The sequence below is a fragment of the Aquarana catesbeiana genome, linkage group LG02 (assembly GCF_042186555.1).
Source record: "Aquarana catesbeiana isolate 2022-GZ linkage group LG02, ASM4218655v1, whole genome shotgun sequence".
NCBI classification, from domain to species: domain Eukaryota; kingdom Metazoa; phylum Chordata; class Amphibia; order Anura; family Ranidae; genus Aquarana; species Aquarana catesbeiana.
Genome location: NC_133325.1, coordinates 51794524 through 51814367, shown reverse-complemented (window position 1 = coordinate 51814367; position 19844 = coordinate 51794524). Strand labels below are relative to the sequence as shown.

The 19844-nt window shown below is 41.8% G+C and overlaps 1 protein-coding gene across 1 annotated transcript in view; it reads left to right on the top strand.

Annotated features, from left to right (window-relative positions):
* UVRAG (UV radiation resistance associated) overlaps window positions 1-12963 on the top strand; it is a 94104-nt gene extending 81141 nt beyond the window's left edge. Inside the window, exons 9-12 of the mRNA XM_073612879.1 lie at window positions 386-470; window positions 554-641; window positions 4740-4800; window positions 12436-12963. Coding sequence (XP_073468980.1) covers window positions 386-470; window positions 554-641; window positions 4740-4800; window positions 12436-12605 — 404 coding nt within the window. The 3' untranslated portion in view covers window positions 12606-12963. The remainder of the gene's footprint in view (window positions 1-385; window positions 471-553; window positions 642-4739; window positions 4801-12435) is intronic.
* The last annotated feature ends 6881 nt before the right edge of the window (window positions 12964-19844 follow it).

Genomic DNA, 19844 nt, shown 5'->3' with positions numbered 1-19844 from the left:
CTTGAGGCTGTAATTGGTGCCAAAGGTGCTTCAACAAAGTATTAACCAAAGGCTCTAAATACTTATGTACATGTGATTTTTTTTTTTTTTTTTTTCCTTTAATATAAACTTGCAAAGATTTCAAACAAACTTCTTTCACATTGTCATTATGGGGTGGTATTTGTAGAATTTTGAGGAAAATAATGAATTTAGTCCATTTTGAAATAAGGCTGTAACATAGCAAAATGTGGAAAAAGTGGAGTGCTGTGAATACGTTCTGCATGCACTGTATCATTTAAAAGATTTTTTACCAAATCGTTTTTCAGGACATGTACTTGAGAGAGGATTGGCTCCACCTTCAACAGTTCTGTTTTGAAGATTGTAAATGGATTTCTTTTTATTTAAGGTCATAAATTTAATGTACAGCGCGAGAAGTTGCAGAAAAAGAGCGAGTCTCTTAATGAGTTAAGAAAAGAATGTACTGCAAAGAGGTAACTCCATTCATTGCCACCACCATATTTAAACACACATGTCTTTTCCCTGTCCACGATTCAATTTATTTGTTGTTTTTCAGAGAAACTTTCCTAAAGACCAATGCCCAGCTCACCATTCGTTGTCGGCAGTTGCTGTCTGAGCTCTCCTATATTTATCCAATTGAGGCGGTGAGTGTCAAGCAAAAAAGTGCTTAAGTCAGTCGTTCTCATTCTAACTAGGGTTTGGTGGAACCTGAGGGTTTTTCCAGAGGTTGCTAGGGGATCCTTGAGCTATGGCCGATTGACCTCCAATGGAATGGTGCATGCATGGTTCTGGGTCCAATGCCACTTGGCAGACCCAGCTATATGACACCAGTTATCTTTTTCTAGCTGCCTGGAAGGTGGCATTCTGACCACCATTGTAAAGGGGACATACTATCCACCGACCAATATAAGGAGCATTCTTCCCACTGGCCACCATTGTAAGGGGCATTCTTCCCACAGACAACCAATGTAAGTGGCTTTCTTCCTTATGGCCACCAGTGTAAGAGGCATTCTTCCCACTGACCACCAATGCAAGGCACTTTCTTTCCTATGGCCACCAATGTAAGAGCCTTACTTCCCACTGGCCCCCAATGTAAGAAGGAACATTCTTCCCACTGGCCCCCAATGTAAGAAGGAACATTCTTCACACCGACCACTAATGGAAGAAGGAACATTCTTGGTGGAAAAACTTCCTTTAACTTGAAGTAATACCGTTATTTGAGAAATAATCTAACTTAGACGTGTTGCTAACTCTTGATGGTCTCCCCTACTTTACAAAGAGCTATAATTATATCCTCAGGGTAACTTGGCATGCAGAGGATTATTTGAGTTTTTGTTTTGCTAATGGGTTCTCAGGTACATGGTTTTTTTTTTTTTTTTTTTTTTTTTTTTTTTTTTTGTGGTACACACCCTGTCTCAGGGGTTGTAAGGGACCTTTTTTCCTGCTCCCTGGTTCTTTTTGGGAACAGTGATAAGCGAAGAGGAGAGATTGTGGCACACATGTCCTCAGTATTATTCTCACAGCTATGCAAAAGCCTACTTTCTGGTATTCCAATCTGAATCGTGTAAAAAGCATACAGATATTAGCAATGATTACAAGCCAGTCCTTTATTACTTTATTGCATATTATGATGTTACAATTATAATGCTCACTTTATATACTTTTGTATACGTGTATGACCTCTTGACTTTTTGCTTTGCATGTTTGCAAAAAATGTTTTCAATAAAAACAATCAAAAAAAAAAAAAAAAGGCAACATGCTGCCCACTGGCATCCTTCTTTTTTTTTTTTTTTTTTTTTTTTTTTTTTCTTTTATTTCAGCCTGTAATTTTTTCTCTTCTAATACGCCTGATGTGTGCATGGATACATAGTGGTTGATTTGCTAAAATTGGAGAGTGCAAAATCTGGTGCAGCTGTGCATGGTAGCCAATCGGCTTCTAACTTCAGCTTGCTCAATTAAGCTTTGACAATTAACTCTAGAAGCTGGTTTCTATGCAGAGCTGCACCAGATTTTGCACTCTCCGGTTTTAGTAAATAAACCCTATAGGCTTACATACAGTGCATCCGGAAAGTTTTCACAGCACTTCACTTTTGCCACATTTTGTTACAGCCTTATTCCAAAATGGATCAAATTTATTATTTTCTTCAAAATTCTACAAACAGTACCCCATAATGACAACATGAAAGGTTTGTTTGAAATCTTTGCAAATTTATTAAGAATAAAAACCGAAAAAAAATCCCATGTACGTAAGTATTCACAGCCTCTGCCATGACACTCAAAATTGAGCTCAGGTGCATCCGGTTTTCACTGATAGATAATCTTTGAGATGTTTCTACAACTTTATTGGAGTCCACCTGTGGTAAATTCAGTTGATTGGATATGATTTGGAAAGGCACACACCTGTCTATATAAGGTCCCACAGTTAACAGTGCATATCAGAGCACCAAGCCATGAAGTCCAAGGAATTGTCTGTAGACCTCCGAGGCAGGATTGTGTTCGGGCACAGATCTGGGGAAGGGTACAGAAACAGTTCTGCGGCATTGAAGGTCCCAATGAGCACAATGGCCAGCATCTGTAAATGGAAGAAGTTTGGAACCACCAGGACTCTTCCTAGAGTGGGCAGCCCGGCCAAACAGTGATCAGAGATGAAGGGCCTTAGGGAGGTGACTGAGGAGCTCCAGCGTTTCTCTGTGGAGAGAGGAGAACCTTCCAGAAGAAAAACCATCTCTGCAGTACTCCACCAATCAGGCCTGTATGGTAGAGTGGCCAGACAGAAGCCACTCCTCAGTAAAAGCCACATGCCAGCCCGCCTGGAGTTTGCCAGAAGGCACCTGAAGGACTTTCAGACCATGCGAAACAAAATTCTCTGGTCTGATGAAACAAAGATTGAACTCTTTGGCCTGAATGGCAAGTGTCATGTCTGTAGGAAACCAGGCACCTCTCATCACCTGGCTAATACCATCCCTACAGCAAAGCATAGTGGTGGCAACATCATGCTGTTGGGTATGTTTTTCAGTGACAGGAACTGGGAGACTAGTCAGGATCGAGGGAAAGATGAATGCAGCAATGTATAGACATCCTTGATGAAAACCTGCTCCAGAGCGCTCTAGACCTCAGACTGGGGCGAAGGTTCATCTTCCAACAGGACAACGACCCCTAAGCACACAGCCAAGATAACAAAGGTGTGGCTATGGAACAACTCTGTGAATGTCCTTGAGTGACCCAGCCAGAGCCCAGACTTGAACCCGATTGAACATTTCTGGAGAGATCTGAAAATAGCTGTGCACCGACGCTCCCCATCCAACCAGATGGAGCTTGAGAGGTCCTTCAAAGAAGAATGGGAGAAACTGCCCAAAAATAGGTGTGCCAAGCTTGTAGCATCATACTCCATAAGACTTGAGGCTGTAATTGGTTCCAAAGGTGCTTTAAGAAAGTATTGAGCAAAGGCTGGGAATATTTATGTACATGAGATTTTTTTTTTTAAATAAATTTGCAAAGATTTCAAACAAACTTCTTTCACGTTGTTATTATGGGGTATTGTTTGTAGAATCTGGAGGAAAATAATTGAATCCATTTTGGAATAAGGCTGTAACCTAACAAAATGTGGAAAAAGTGAAGCTCTGTGAAATACTTCCTGGCTGCAATGTAGAGGTGCTTTTACAGGCTGGAAAAAAAAAAAAAAGCTCAACGCCTGGCGTTCTTTAGCTCTGTGTGCACGAGACCCAAGTTCATTCTGTTTCACGTTGAATGTTTAGAAAGAGGTCTTACCATTTTGCACTTGTGTAGGCTGTGGTTTCTCAAGGCTCGATAAGCATCTAGAAAGCATAGTTACATTTGTTGGGATGCAATAAAACACACATTACAATTTTAATATTAATTAATAATAATTTTAACTTTTGCAACTTTATTACCGCTTTAAGCTGCCTTCACACTTCACGATATTGAATTGTCACGATTCTGTCTGCGATTCCCAATGGCTGCGAAACCACCGCGTGCTTTTGGGTGCCATTAGCCTTTAAAAAATCACATGAAGCTGGTTACCTGAAAAGCAGTATCTTCATTTTGGGTAACACATTTTTTTTTTTTTTTTTAATTTCAGGTACTTACGGTATATAGCGATGTCAATTTACGCAACGCTTTACATATACATTGTACATTCACATCAGTCCCTACCCTCAAGGAGCTTACACTCTAAGGTCCCTCACTCACATTCATACGTACTAGGGACAATTTAGACAGGATCCAATTAACCTACCAGCATGTCTTTGGAGTGTGGGAGGAAACCGGAGTACCCGGAGGAAACCCACGCAGACACAGGGAGAACATGCAAACTCCAAGCAGGTAGTGCTAGGTGAAAGTGCTATCCACTACACCACTGTGCCGCCCAACACATGGCCATATGCAACATGCAGAATCGTGCTGAGAAAATCATGTAGTGGGGACACCATTACACGATATGTGAATGGGGGTCTATGAGTTAGCATAAGTACTGTACTGTCAGGGCCTACCTGATTGGTTAAGCATTTAATAGATAGTTTTGGTATGCTTTCGCTCTAGTTGTCAGTATTTCCAAATGATATTGTAGAAGGTTTGTATCATCTAGTAACGTTTGTGAGTAGATTTTTTTCCAAGATTGTTTACAATCTAGGGTAATCACATAATGTAAAATTTTGATGGATATCTAAAGATTTTCATTTCCTGGTAATTTTCAACATTGTTTTAACTCTTTGCTGTCTTCACAGCATGACCAAAAGGATTATTTTATCTGTGATGTGAAACTACCAAATTCTGAAGATTTTCAAGGTAAGTACTTTTCTTTTTATCCCCTATTGGTAAACCTTGTCCATTCATATCGCATGTCCCTATTTTAAGTAAAAATGTTAAAGGTATGTCAGATTCAAAGAAAAAGTGGAACCTATTGTATATAATAAATATTTAAAGGACCACAAATTCATAGGCCTCTGTCGCTGGGGCATGCGTATCCTTAGACCTGTGGGAAGGGTTGTCTTTGCCTATGCGGGATGCATTCGGGGACATGCAGATTGGGACCAGTGGCGGTGTCCGTGCAGCTGAACTCTGATCATCTTATAATAGAAACAATCCCCCATGCTACATTGTAAGGCTGCTTTCACACTGAGCACAAAAAGAAATGGGGGGGGGGGTAGAATCCCCCTAAAAGGAAGTCACAGGCGGACCAGGCAGCTTAAATAGGAAAATTTATTGCACAAAAAATAAAAATACACATACAAAAACTGGGTTCCCACCACCAACACCTGAATATAGTATTAAAACTAGACAACGTTGTCTATTTGAGAAAATCAAATCAGACTGTAAGCACATTTCGTATGTACAGATAATATAGCATGTCGGCATATGAGGCAGAAAGTGGAAGTGTATTGGGCACATAGATCTTGGTAACACGTACCATAAAGATATGTGCACATCAACCCACTGTCTACCATCAAAGCCCCCTGTTGGGTGCTGGGGAATAGAAAGTGAATGTAGCAAGGACTTGGGTACTGAGTAAGTTAGCCCAGGAGGTCAATGATGACAGAGTGGACTGTTTGAAGAAAATGAACCAGTTCTTAGTTATCACTGGATACAGTGGCATAAGTTAGCCAGAGGCAGTCCTTAGTTCAGCGCTGCTAGAACAGACCGAACTATATGAACAAAGATTGCTCAGTGAAACAGTCTGCGGGTTGGGAATGTTGAAAAGTAGCCACAAGACAAAGCTGAGGACACTATACAGCTGATGTGTAATCAATAGGGCGCTGGCAACTCACCTGACCAGAAGGCATGGGTCTCTCTGGTCCATAGGTATCCCGGGCAACCCCGTTTAGAACAACCTGTTAGGTCTCTCACTGCCCAATCCTTGTCATTCCTGGGGCTCAATTCCCGTGGTGTCGTAGCTGACATGTTTCGACCAATCACGTGGTCTTTATCAATCCCCTGATAAAGACCACATGATTGGTCGAAACATGTCGGCTACGACACCACGGTAGTGACCCTGTTACATCACGAATGACATACCTCATCACGTCAGCGCAAGCGCACTGTACACTTTGAGGACAGCGGAAACCATTTTTGAGTAAAGAACCAGGAGGGTCTATCAAGACGATGTTACAGCGCTCTTGCGACACAGCGAGTAGACCTGCAGCAGCCACGCTTCTCGGATTTCCCAGCGGGAATCGAGCCCCAGGAATGACAAGGATTGGGCAGTGAGAGACCTAACAGGCTGTTCTAAACGGGGTTGCCCCGGGATACCTATGGACCAGAGAGACTCGTGCCTTCCGGTCGGGTGAGTGGACCAGCGTTCTATAGATTACACATCAGCTGTATAGTGTCCTCAGCTTTGTCTTGTGGCTACTTTTCAACGTTAAATCTCTGCTGTAAGGAATGTATACCCACAACATTATTATTTTTTTTTTTCATAAACTGTCCAAAATTCAACTATAATTCCAGAAAAAGTTTATAACTTTTGGTTATTAACATTCTATTAATCATTGCAAATTGTACTTGTAGCATTCTATCTTTGAGAAAGAGGCCATAACATTTCCTGAACTATTCAGATACAAAAGTATAGAAAAGTGTAACTTTAAATTTTAAACAAGCTGTTTGCCTGGAGAGATGGTTGACAGATTGCAAATTAACAGGTGATTATAGATGTACTTTAAACAGGACGAGGGGTTACAAAGATTGAGAGCTCTGTGTAGCCGAAAAAGCACCAGTTTACAATGCCTGGCTCAAAGTAACCATTTATCATCCTCTGCACAATGGACAGCTTCTGGTTGCAGGCTACAGTTTGCTGATTTGACTAATAGAATCCATGTTCCTGCCATCATATATGAGTCTACCCTTGGTGAGGTCTATCATTGCATTATGTGTTACTGTACGGTGTGTTCCAGAACAGCTTGCTTAGCTACACTGTTATTGATAGCGGGAGATTACTTGGCTGTTTCTTTACGTAGTGGCTCAGTGTCCCGCAGAGTCTATCTAATGAAATGGAGCCTAGAATATGTTTTAGTTTTTGCTTTTTCTGCAGGCTATGATCCCTCAAGTTTTTATGTAACCCCTTCATGAGCTGAGGTCATTGATGTCTCCAATGCTCAGAACAAGTCTAGCAACAATAAGAATCGGCACAGGGGACTTTCTCCAGCAGTGTTTTTTTTTTTTTTTTTTTTTTTTCTGCCATACAATGAGGGAAACAAGTATTTGATCCCCTGCTGATTTTGTACATTTACCCACTGACAAAAATAATCAGTTTATCATTTTATTGGTGGGTTCATTTTTTTTTTAACAGGGAGAGACAAAATAACAAAAATATCCAGAAAAACGCATTTCAAAAAAGTTATAAATTGATTTGCATTTTAATGAGTGAAATAAGTATTAGATCCCCTATCAATCGGCAAAATATTTCTGGCTCCCAGGTTTCTTTTTTTTACAGGTAACAAGCTGAGATTAGGAGCACTCTCTTAAAGGGGGTGCTCCTAATCTCAGCTTGTTACCTGTAGAAAAGACCCCTGGCCACAGAAGCAATCAGATTCCAATCTCTCCATGTCCAAGACCAAAGAGCTGTCCAAGGATGTCGGGGACAAAATTGTAGACCTACTAGCAGCTTGGTGAGAGGGTGACAACAGTTGGTGCAATTATTCTCGAATGGAAGAAACACAAAACTGTCAATCTCTCTCGGTCTGGGGCTCCATGCAAGATCTCGCCTCCATGGAGTTTCAATGACCATGAGAACAGTGAGGAATCAGCCCAGAACTACACGGGAGAATCTTGTCAATGATCTCAAGGCAGCTGGGACCATAATCACCAAGAAAACAATTGGTAAAACACTATGCCATGGAGGACTGAAATCCTGCAGCGCCCACAAGGTCCCCCTGCTCAAGAAAGCACATGTACAGGCCCGTCTGAAGTCTGCTAATGAACATCTAAATGATTCAGAGGAGAACTGGGTGAAAGTGTTGTGGTCAGATGTGACCAAAATCGAGCTCCTAGGCATAAACTCAAATCGCTGTGTTTGGAGGAGGAGGAGGAATGCTGCCTATGACCCAAAGAACACCATCCCCACCGTCAAACATGGAGGTGGAAAATTTATGCTTTGAGGGTGTTTCTCTGCTAAGGAGACAGGACAACTTCACTGCATCAAAGGGAGAACCTCCTTCCCTAAACCGGGGCATTAGAAATGGGTAGTGGATGGGTCTTCCAGCATGACAATGACCCAAAACACACGGCCAAGGCAACAAAGGAGTGGCTCATGAAGAAGCATATTAAGGTCCTGGGGTGGCCTAGCCAGACCTTAATACCATAGAAAATATGTGGAGAGAGCTGAAGGTTTGAGTTACCAAACGTCGGCCTCAAAAACTTAATGACTTGGAGAGGATCTGCAAAGAGTGGCACAAAATCCCTCCTGAGATGTGTGAAAACCTGGTGGCCAACTACAAGAAACCTCGTACCTCTGTGATTGCCAACAAGGGTTTTGCCACCAAGTGCTAAGTCATGTTTTTCGAAGAGGTCAAATACTTATTTCACTCATTATAATGCAAATCAGTTTATAACTTTTGAAATTTGTTTTTCTGGATTGTTTTGTTATTCTGTCTCTCACTGTTAAAATAAAACCTACCGTTAAAATTATAGACTGATCATTTCTTTTTCAGTGGGCAAACGTACAAAATCAGCAGGAGATCCAATGCTTTTCCCTCGCTGTACATCCTAAAGCCTATTTCAGCTTGTATAAGCACAGTGTGAACAGTAAGCTTTGTTTAAAGCTTTTAAAATACCATTCAGCTCCAGTTTGCAAATTTTGAACACAGAACCCAATGGAGGTATTGATTGTAACTTTAAACAAGCTGCTAGCAGGCTTTTAACAAGCTTTAAGAAGTCCTTGAGCCTGCAAACAGCTTGTTTAACTTGGTAGTCAACACTCCCATTAGGTTCTGTGTTCAACATTTACAAACTTGAGTTGAATGGTACTTGATGACCAGCGTCATACCGGTACATCGCTGGTTATATTGGGAGCTGCAGGCATCATCCCGCTACCTTTTTTTTTTTTTTTTTTTTTTTTTTGAGCCAGCGGTCAGCTCTCTTGTAAAAGCAAGAGCCACTGGATTGCTTTTACAAACAGCGGGAGAGGATGCCTGCTGCCTTCTGTCTGTGGCTTCATTAGGCTGTCCCCTCTCACCGGGACACTCGATTGTTTGTCTCTTTGATCAGCCGGCGTGGTCAACGACCGGAATCGCTCTGTTCGTCTCTGCTATAGGGAACTGGAAGCGATGACCTTACATCACTTTCGGTTTACCCAAATGTAAACAGCGCCATTTTTAAAAATGAGAAGCATTTGATCACACAGATCTTGGTGTGATCACATGCTTTTAAGGGCAGAGGAGGGATCTGGGGTCTTATAGACCGTTCTTGTCTCAGGACCTAATGAGGAAGCTGCAGCTATTCACAGTAAACAGCTGTGGCTTCCTCATCGTACCCTGAGACATAAGCAGGGCAGAGGATGAGGTGGCACTGATAGGCGGCAGTACTGATCATCAGGACACTCGTAATCGGTGCCCTGATTATCCGTGCAGATGTCCCCATTTACACTTTCCGGTTACTGGCTCTCTCCTCCTCTTATGTTGTGACAGCGCGAGGAAAGGAATGCCAAATACTAGCAAGTGTGTTTTTAGATCGTGATCAGCTGTAATTGGACACAGGTGATCATGTGGTAAAGATCCTGTGTCTGAAGGACACAGTGGTCACAGATTGCGCCAGGTGCACGGTTCTGGGGGGTGGCGACAATAGACTCCCTCCCAGAACTGGGCGACCATGTTGTAGTTATCATTCGGCTATAGTGTGGTAGCCTGGGGCGCCGCCCCCCTAAAAGATGCCACTCAGGACGAATGCCTTGTTTACCTCGCGGCAGATATGCCCCTGCTCATGCCTAGTGTGGTCAGTTTTTATTAGGAAAGCCAAGGGACTAGCAGGGTACACCAGGGATTTCACAAAATAAAACATAAAAAAAGCAATACAAAGAGAATGGGATACTTGAGTAAATGGCACAGCAGGCACATATCAGGAATAGGGAATGTTAGGTTTACATATCCTTTAAAATTAAAGCACTTGTAAGTTGTTGTTTTGTTTTTTGTTTTTTCATGGCACTTTCAAATTTTTACTTGGATGCTGTTTTGTATTTTGATATTCGTTTCCATACATATTTGTAGATAATAGCAAGCCGTGCAATCTAGGGCTGCATCTAACGATTCTTTTCATAATCGATTAGTTGGCCGATTGTTTGGATTAATCAGTTAATAACCTTTAAAAAAAAAAAAAAAGTGTGCTGTATAACTAAGTTAATATGTAAAGTTTAAAAAAAAGTCAATTTGTTCTTAAAAATCTCTATGCAGTGGTAAATATAAGTGACCAACTATATGGTTAGGGAGTAAAATCTCGAATCTCTGAGAATAGCAGACAGAAGAGATATACTGTATATACTATTAGAGGAGAGATATACTGTATATACTATTAGAGTAGAAATATATATATTGGATGGTACTACTAGAGGTTGAATCTGGTAAAAATCATCAGACTCAGATCAAAATTTTTTTATTCAAGTTAGACTGTTTTGCAGATTTTCAAATGGAACCATAATATATTATATGCTGGCCATACAAAAACAATGTCTTCCTTAAAAAAAAAAAAAAAAAAAAAAAAGTTTTTAAGAACGTACGTTCGATTTTCCAATCGTTAGTGGGGTCAAATTGACGTTTTGTTTTCAACCCCAGTGACGGGAAAATTTAGAAATAATAAAAAACTTCTTGGTCAAGGGAATTTTCAGACGGTGTATGTGAAATTACATTCATTTTAAAACAATGTTAAAAGCAAGTGAAAATTTCAAACCTTTTCATTCTGCGAATGTACAAAGATTTTTCATCTGAATATTCTCGCCTGAAAATTGCTCCGTGTGGCCAGCATAAGGCTTGGTACACACCTATGCAGTTTGCTTTTGATCTGTTTCTGCAGTGCACAGGATTTTGCTTTTTTTTTTTTTTTTTTTTTTCCCCAATTTGTTGTCGGGCAGATTAAAAAAAAAAACACACATTGCTGCAAAAAACGCATTACGTGCTTTTCTGCAGCTTCTCCATTGAAGTATATTGAACCAAAAAAAGCAACTTTTTGCATTGAAATAAGTCCCTGACCCTTTCCAAATAAAAATGAAATGAACTGTTTCTGCAAAAATCACATAGGTGTGAACCAGGTCTAAGACGTTTAGTAACATAATGGGATTAAAAAAAAAAATAGCCCTTTATAGTACAAAAAGCGCAAATAATCGCTACTGTAAGGGGTTCATTTTCTTTACTGTGCAACAGGGAAAGTAATATTTACAGTAGCGATTATTTGCTCTTTATGTACTCTAAAGGGCTAATTTTAGTTTTTTTAACCCCATTATGTTACTGGACGATTAATCCATTATGAAAATAGTAATCCATTTAATTTCATAATCGATTAGTTGTCGATTTAGTAGTTTCGGCCCTAGTGCAATCCCAGAGTTTTGCCTATGGGGGGAAAAATGATTTTAAAATCTCCTTTTGAGATGACAAGCACCAATGACCACCTAAAGATACTTATTATCAGCCCCCAGGACAGCCTTTCTCAACACTTTCAACACAGAGAAATCCATGAAAAAAGGTTTCAGGTCTCGGGGAACCCCTGCCAATAATTGTTATATCTCTATCTAATAGGACATTAGTGTGATGACACACAATGATGGAAATGATGGTACTTCCCATTCAGGGATTTCTCTCCCCTTACATAATCCAGGTGTGGTGAGATCAGATCTAGAACTATAAAGATTTCTCACTATAGTCCTTTAGAGCTTTAATAATCCAACAAACCTTAAACTGAAATATAACTTCTGTGCAGCTTGATTAAAAACCCAAACCGTTCACTATTCTGCTTTGCGTATTTTAATAGAATTTTCTCTTTGTCTGTTAAATGAACATTTTGAAAGACTTTTGTCATATCTGTTTGAGAACTGCAAGTTTTATACATATTGGTCCTGTCAAAATTTTGTGAGCTGATCATTTCTTTTCCTGCGCTGTTATCAGTTAGCATTGTTCCCGTCTCTCACCGTGGACTACAGGACATCTCCACTTATGTTATGTTATAGAGATAAGGTGAGGTGGAGATGTTTTGTAGACCTAAATCACTTCCTGTCCTAGGGTTGCAATGCTGCTTGTCCACAGATACAGTAAAGTGAGTAAATGTCACCGTAGACGAGAAGTGTGTGTTTGCCAGGATCACCAGGGGGGAAAAAAAAATCCTAGAAAAGAGAACTAATGCCGTTTTCACATCTGATAACCTATAAATCTGCAGTTTTTTTACTTGGCTTTAGATGCACTTAACGTTTTGTCATCAAGGATTTGTAATGTTTGGATTATTTGATTGCAGCAAAGGACGATGGAAGTGTGGCTGTTGCATTAGGCTACACCGCTCACCTAGTCTCCATGATCTCCTTCTTCTTGCAAGTACCGCTGAGGTATCCCATCCTACACAAGGGCTCAAGGTCTGCAATCAAAGACAATATCAATGATAAGCTCACAGAGAAGGAGAGAGAGTAAGTAGAGACTGAAACCTACCTTATAATATTTACAGTTAGTAAAACTGAAATTCACTTATAAAAAAAAAAAAAAAATCCTAGTGTGTTAGGGCAAAATGAAATTTTTATATATTGTATACATTACTGAATTCTATGCGCATACCCCTGTATTTAAAGTGGTTGTAAACCTAATCACACCACTTTTACCTACAGGTAAACCTATAACAAGGCTTACCTGTAGGTACCTTGAATATCTCCTAAACTTGCACAGTTTAGGAGATATTCAGTATATGCGCTGCTGCCGACATCATTGGCGCATGTGTACTGAAGAAACGGGCCTCTGTTTCTTCAGGAGTCGTGCCGTGACCGCCCTCTCCTATGCGGGAGTGACATCATCTAGTCTCTCGTGACTCGTCTCTTCTGCTCTTCACACCACGTGACGTCACAGATGGCGCTCTGGGGAGAAGATGATGCCGGCCGCACAGAGGAGGGTAGATGGAGCATTAGGCTCCACCTCCGCTAGTTACCCTAGGGCCAGTCACCGGCCGTCATGGGGGCGCGAGCGCCTGTTGCTACACCCCCCCCCCTGGGGTCAAGTAACCATTAGCAAGCGCCGCGCTCCAGCAGGCCGGCTGCGCCGCCGGGGGCTGTATTAGTGCGGGATGCGACCACAGGAGGACAGGTGGGGTTTTTTTTTTTCTTAAATTTCGTGCATGGGGTGGCTTTTTTCCGCGCCCATGGCTGCCATACCTTAGATACGCCACTGCAAGTGTGCAGATCAAGAGTTATGACTTTAACTTTCTTTTTATTTGTTCCAAGGCAGTGAATCAAAGTATTAAAGCCAGAGATAGGCAGCTTACAGAAGCATCTCAGCAATAACCTACTTTTCTTTTCCTTCATAGAACAAATTTGTATGCGATACGGAGCCCATAGCGTTTGGTGGCACAGGTTTCCTTTAAACTATTCTCTTACAAATCCAGGCACCTTTTAATGATCTTTTTATTGACATACTTCATAACTTTTCCAATGCTGGAAACTTCCCAACTACTTAAGTCCATCTGCTTGTAAACATACTTCCATTTGTTATTCCGTCATAGCAAGTTCTAAACCCTTCAAAAAAAAAAAAATTACAGAAAGAGAAGCGCGGTCTGCCAAGTTATGAAAATTGCTTCAGTTTTCAATGATTTGATAATCGCTTTAATATGTTGAGATTTCAGCGATGTTTTTATAGACCGACACTTTGTCAAATAAGGAGGCAAGCAGCTGGAAATCTGAAAACGTTTGGATTTTATAGGGCTTCGGCTTTTGTGCAGAAAATTCTTGAATCGCCTCATGCAGTTGTTAAACCTGACCGGATTGTGGGAACTTTGCAGGACTAGTGTTAATGCGGCAATTTACGGAACGTCAGTCATTAGTTGCCCCGTATATATATGTAAGCCCTAGAAGAAGTTTGAGTAATTCCTTTCAGTACACATCAGAAATGTAATTAGTAGGATAACATTTGAATTCCAGATGTTAAGTAGCATAAGTACATAGTTACAATTGCCAATAAAAACTAAAGCCCAACTCCAGCCAAGCCTTTGTTTTTTCTTGTTTTTTTTTTGTTTTTTGTTTTTTTGTTTTTTTTTTTATATATAGTTGGAAAGGGTTAGAACCTCTGTTTGGAGTTCTATGCTGTCTTTCTAACCGGTAGGGTGAAATCTTCTAAATCTTCCCATCATGAACACAGATGGCAGAAGTAAAAAGACCACTTCCGACCCACTTTCTACCCAAAGACCCTGGGGCTTAATAGTCAAAGGGGGAGTCGCTGGAAGGACAGTAACCAAACTGACAGAGCTCCTAAACCTCTTACATGTTTTTGTTCATTTCCCCATTGGAAAGATTCCCCATCACTTTCTCTCCCAGCGACACCCTTTAGCTGCTGAGCTCATCAAAGGTGAGAGTTCACGCTGCATATGTACATCCCAAAAGAACAGGATGGCGCTCCCTCCCATGGCACTAAGGAGTGCTATGACTTAAGCCCATAAGGCCTGAAATGCCTCAACAGTTTTTGTGTATTGAATCTTTCTTCTCATGGATATGCAATAGTTTTTTGTTTTTTTGTTTTTTTTGTTTTTTTGTTTTTTTGTTTTTTTGTTTTTTTTGTTTTTTTTGTTTTTTTTTTTTTTTTGTTTTTTGTTTTTTTTTTTTTTTAAGAGCATTGGACACCGGGTTGTCAACCTTACGCTAATCGCATGACTATGGGGTGCTGGCACTAATTGCTGTTCAGTCCCTACAATAACTCGGGACAGAGGCATTGCTGACTGCAGTTTCTCTGACTTTATTTTTTTAAACAGAAAGGAAGTCCTGGCTGGTAGGTAGGTTTATTACACTATGCTGTTATACCCATATGGAGCAGCATAATGTGCCTTTTTTTTTTTTTTTTTTTTGTGAAGCTGAACTTACCCTTTAAGGTAACACCTTCCCGGTTGCACTCAAGCCAAAAGATGGCTGCAGCACAGTCGTCCAGTTCTGGGGGGTGTCCATGGATGTCCTAACAGAACCCTGCCTCCCGCGTGCCCCATGAGCGCAGTGTGACCCTGTGCCTTTAGGAAGGGGTGGGCTTGTCTCCAGGCTCACCTGCACTCTGCCTATCTATTATAATGCTGGGGTGCCATGAAGTGACTCTGCAGCTTACGTATGTATTTGCGTAAAAAATTGGCCTGGGCAGGAAGGGGGTGAAAGTGCCGGGTATTGAAGTGGTTAACCACTTGCCTACTGGGCACTTTCACTCCCTTCCTGTCTAGGCCAATTTTCAGTGCTGTCACTCTTTGAATGACAATTACGCGGTCATGCTACACTATATGAATTTTTCATAAGTTTTTCCCACACAAATAGAGCTTTCGTTTGGTGGTACTTAATTACCACTGTTTTTTTTTTTTGCTAAACAAGCAAAAAAACGACCAAAAATTTTGAGAAAAAAGTTTTTCATAGTTTGTTATACAATTTTGCAAGCGGGTAAATTTTCTCCTTCACTGGTGGGCGCTGTTGTGGCTGCACTGGTGGGCGCTGTTGTGGCTGCACTGGTGGGCGCTGTTGTGGCTGCACTGGTGGGCGCTGTTGTGGCTGCACTGGTGGGCGCTGTTGTGGCTGCACTGGTGGGCGCTGTTGTGGCTGCACTGGTGGGCGCTGTTGTGGCTGCACTGGTGGGCGCTGTTGTGGCTGCACTGGTGGGCGCTGTTGTGGCTGCACTGGTGGGCGCTGTTGTGGCTGCACTGGTGGGCGCTGTTGTGGCTGCACTGGTGGGCCCTGTTGTGGCTGCACTGGTGGGCCCTGTTGTGGCTGCACTGGTGGTGTCCATTTAACACAAGCCGGTTATCGTCTCTGTTCTCTCCCAATGTTGTCAGCTTGAGGAAATGAATGCCAATAACCAGCTTGCGTTTACATCGTGATCAGCTGTCATTGTAAACAGCTGATCACGTGGTAAAGGACAGCTGTGATTGGCCCTTAATCCCAATCTGTGATCAGCTGTGTCCGAAGGTGGCGCGATCACCATGGATGTCCTCCCAGCTAAGTGAGCCCACGCTGTAGCCATCTTTCGGCTATAGCACAGGCGGGAAGTGGTTAAAAACACCTAAAACAAGAAAAGCTACACTATGGTGTCATAGTAGCCTATATAAATTGGCAAACAGAGTGTTCTCTCCAAGTTAACTCCTGTTTCTTTATAATAAAGATGACACTGAACAATCCTGGACCAGTATGTAGAATAAGTTATATAGAACACTTCCTTGGAGACGTCCCAAAGAAATTTGGCTGCTTCCTAGTTATAATATCCAGAGGCACATAGACTGCATACATAAAGTTGGTTCCAATACTGCAGGTAACTTGTACTAAACCCAACTAATACGTAAAACTCGCTTTTTGTTATATACATTGTGCTTAAAGTAGAAGTCCATCCTAAAACTAAAATCCCTGCATCTATAGACACCCACAATCTAACACTTACCTATCTAGCCCTGTAAGGAAAGAATAAGTATACATACATTTTTTTTTTTTTTTAAGCCGATCTGACTTCTGGAGGCGGAAGCTCTGCAGAGGACACGGCCGACAGCGGCTGTGAAATGAATGGGAAGTGACATCACCCATAGACTTGCTATGGGGCTTCTGTTGTCGGACGTGTCCTCTACTCGCACCTACACAGCGAAACCGCGGCTGACAGCTCAGCGTGGGATCGGGTCGGATCTCCTTCAGAAAAGGTATGTATACTCCTTTTTTTCTTTTTTTTTTCTTTACATGGCTAGATAGGTTAGAGTTAGATCGTGGATGTCTGTTAGATGCAGGGATTTTAGTTTTAGGGTAGACTTCTTTCCCCATCCTTACTGTGAAGATCCCTACGTCATTTTTGCCTAGGTGAGGAATAAGGGCTGCAGCACTAACTAAAACGATTTGCTTGTGTAAGAAGGTGCGGGGGGGGGGGGGTGATTACAAGAAGTTAATGGGTAATGGTAAGCTTTAAAGAGTAACTCCACTTTTGTTGAGATAAAAACATTCCCCATCTGGGTGATCTATGTACTTTGCAAGGACTTTAACAACCTTTGTTGCAGATTCCTACCTTTTTGTTATGAAGAAATCCACGTGTGTTTGTCTGTGCCTCTGTACAGAGTGGGTCTAATGGGAGTGGTTTCATAATTAACTGTCAGGTGTGCAGCTGCAGGGCACTAATGAGGAAAACTGCTGGGTCTGCATCCCTTTAGTGTTCCTATTGAAAGTATCTCGGGGGGATGTGAGAGAGAGTGAGTGAGTGGATGTGTGCGGGCTGAGCTCCGCTCCAACCATTCATCCTGAAATTTCTCTGGCATTGGCCGGGCTGACTCTCTGACTTCCAGCGACTCTCAGTTCCGATTCTCACCAGACCCGTTCGTATACAGGCACCCTGGGAAAGAAAAAGGCTTCCGGTGCACCGCGAGGTCCCACCATATCTCCGGGTAGGCTCCGGTCCTCCACAGTGCCTGCGGTCTCCACCACCACCCCTGCCGCCTCTGCTGCCTCTGCTGCTGCTGCTCTTGGCTCTGTTAAGCCTGCTGCTGTTGTTGTGCCTGCTGCCGCCGCCGCGATATTACCTCCAAGGCTTCCCATACCAAACATGTCAGTTAGCACGCAGACGCTCCCTGATCCGTCTCCACCTGTAGCCTCTCACGCGGCCTCCCATGCTGAGCTGCTGGCAGCAATTAAAGCTGGAAATGAAAAGGTGATGGTTAAAATAGACCATTTGGCATCAGATATCAGCTTAATTCGGCATGATATGGACAAATTTAGATCCCGCTTCGTAGAGGCTGAGAGTCGGATCTCACAACTGGAGGACGTTACCAGTGCAGACTCCAGGAACCTTCGCGCTTTGCAGCTGCAGGTAAAAGCCCTACAAGATAAGTCGATAGACACAGAAAATCGTATGAGGAGAAACAATCTAAGGATCATAGGCCTACCGGAAAAAACAGAAGGTAATAAACCAGCTGAGTTTGTGGAATCCTTTCTTATATCATTGTTGGATTTACCTGCTATGCCCCCTACATTCGTGGTAGAGAGGGCGCATAGGATTCCACCAACCCCTCCAGCCCCTGGTAATCCTCCCAGACCTCTTTTATTGAGACTTTTAAATTTCAGAGACAGAGATAAGATATTAGCTGCAGCTAGAGATAAACAAGAACTGCGGTTTAATAATGCAAAAAGTCCAGCAGCGACGCCGGGCCTTTACAGAGGTCAGAGAACGCCTAAGGGATAAAGATCTTAAATTTAGCTTATTATATCCCAGCAAGCTTCGAGTTACAGACGGGGACCGAACATTCTTTTTCACCAATCCGGAGGCCGCTATATCCTGGTTAGATGGCCGTGGGTGACGCATGTGTTTTTTTTTTTTTTTTTTACCATCCTTACTACTATAGTCCATTATAGTGCACCCCTATAGTGTCTAAAATTTTCTTGCTATTCTGTGGTCTCCTAATGAATGCTTAGATAAATGTACTTTATTTGGAGTTGGAATGCTCAGCCCTTTGGACTTGGACTTGGACTTGGACTATATCTCTTGCACTAAGAGCCAAGAGTTAGACAATTAGAACCCAACCCCACCTCAATTACTCTCTGTTGCTTCCTTTTTTGTCTCCTTTTTTGTCTCTTTTTTTTTTTTTTTTTTTTTTCCCCTCCCCCTCCTGCTCTTTTCTCCCCATCCTGTCCCCTTTTTTTTTTTTTTTTTTTTTTTTTGGATAGGTATTGGATAGGTTTTTCCTTTTTTATATATTTGTTCGGCTATAGGGTGCCTGAACAAATAGTAGTAGTAGTACGATATCCCCTTCTAGGGGTATATCTGCAATATAGTTGCAATACAGTTGCAGCTTGCGTGTGTGTTCTTTTTTTCTTTTTTTTTTTTTTTTTTTGGGAGAAAACTAATCCCAACTCTCCTCCTCCTTTTTTTGTTTTTTGAGAGGAGATGGGACTTAGTCGGATAAGCACTTTGTGCTTGGGTATATATATTTTTTTGTTTTATGTTGGTCTTTGTCATGGTTTGTATAAGCTTGTTTCAAAAATTGCCTTAAAAATTAACATTGCTGGTACATGGTATATTGTAAAAATCTTGCTGCTTGTGAGTTACCCCAAAGGGTGTTCCCCTAGTCATTTTACTTGGCCATGGCTTCTTAAACCTATATGGCCACTTCCTTAGCTGAAACCTTTTCGGTCCTTTCATGGAATGTGAGAGGTCTTAATTCTAAATTTAAACGGGCACTGTTGATGAGATATTTAAAAACCCACTCTCCACATTTTATTCTCCTACAGGAAACCCACCTCACAGGCAGCAAGGTTTTAACTCTAAAAAAACCCTGGATTCAGAGGGCCATCCATGCGACTTACTCCTCTTATGCTAGAGGGGTCTCAATCCTAATACACAAGAAATTCCCCTGTGTTATTGAGGACGTGTGCATGGACCCCCAGGGCAAGTTTGCAATGGTGGTGTTTTCACACTGGTCTCAGCGATATATAATCATAAATGTTTATATTCCTCCACCTTTTACACACGATTTATTATATAAGGTTTTGGAAAAAGCAGCTCCTTTTTATCCAGCGAAATTGCTGGTGATGGGGGATTTCAACTCTACTATCTCCCCAGATTTGGACAGACCAGTCCCATCAAAAAACTATAGCTCTGAACTATCTATATGGGCACAGGCAATGGGGCTACAGGAGATATGGAGATGGAAACACCCGGCTATTAGGGCATACTCATGCTTTTCGG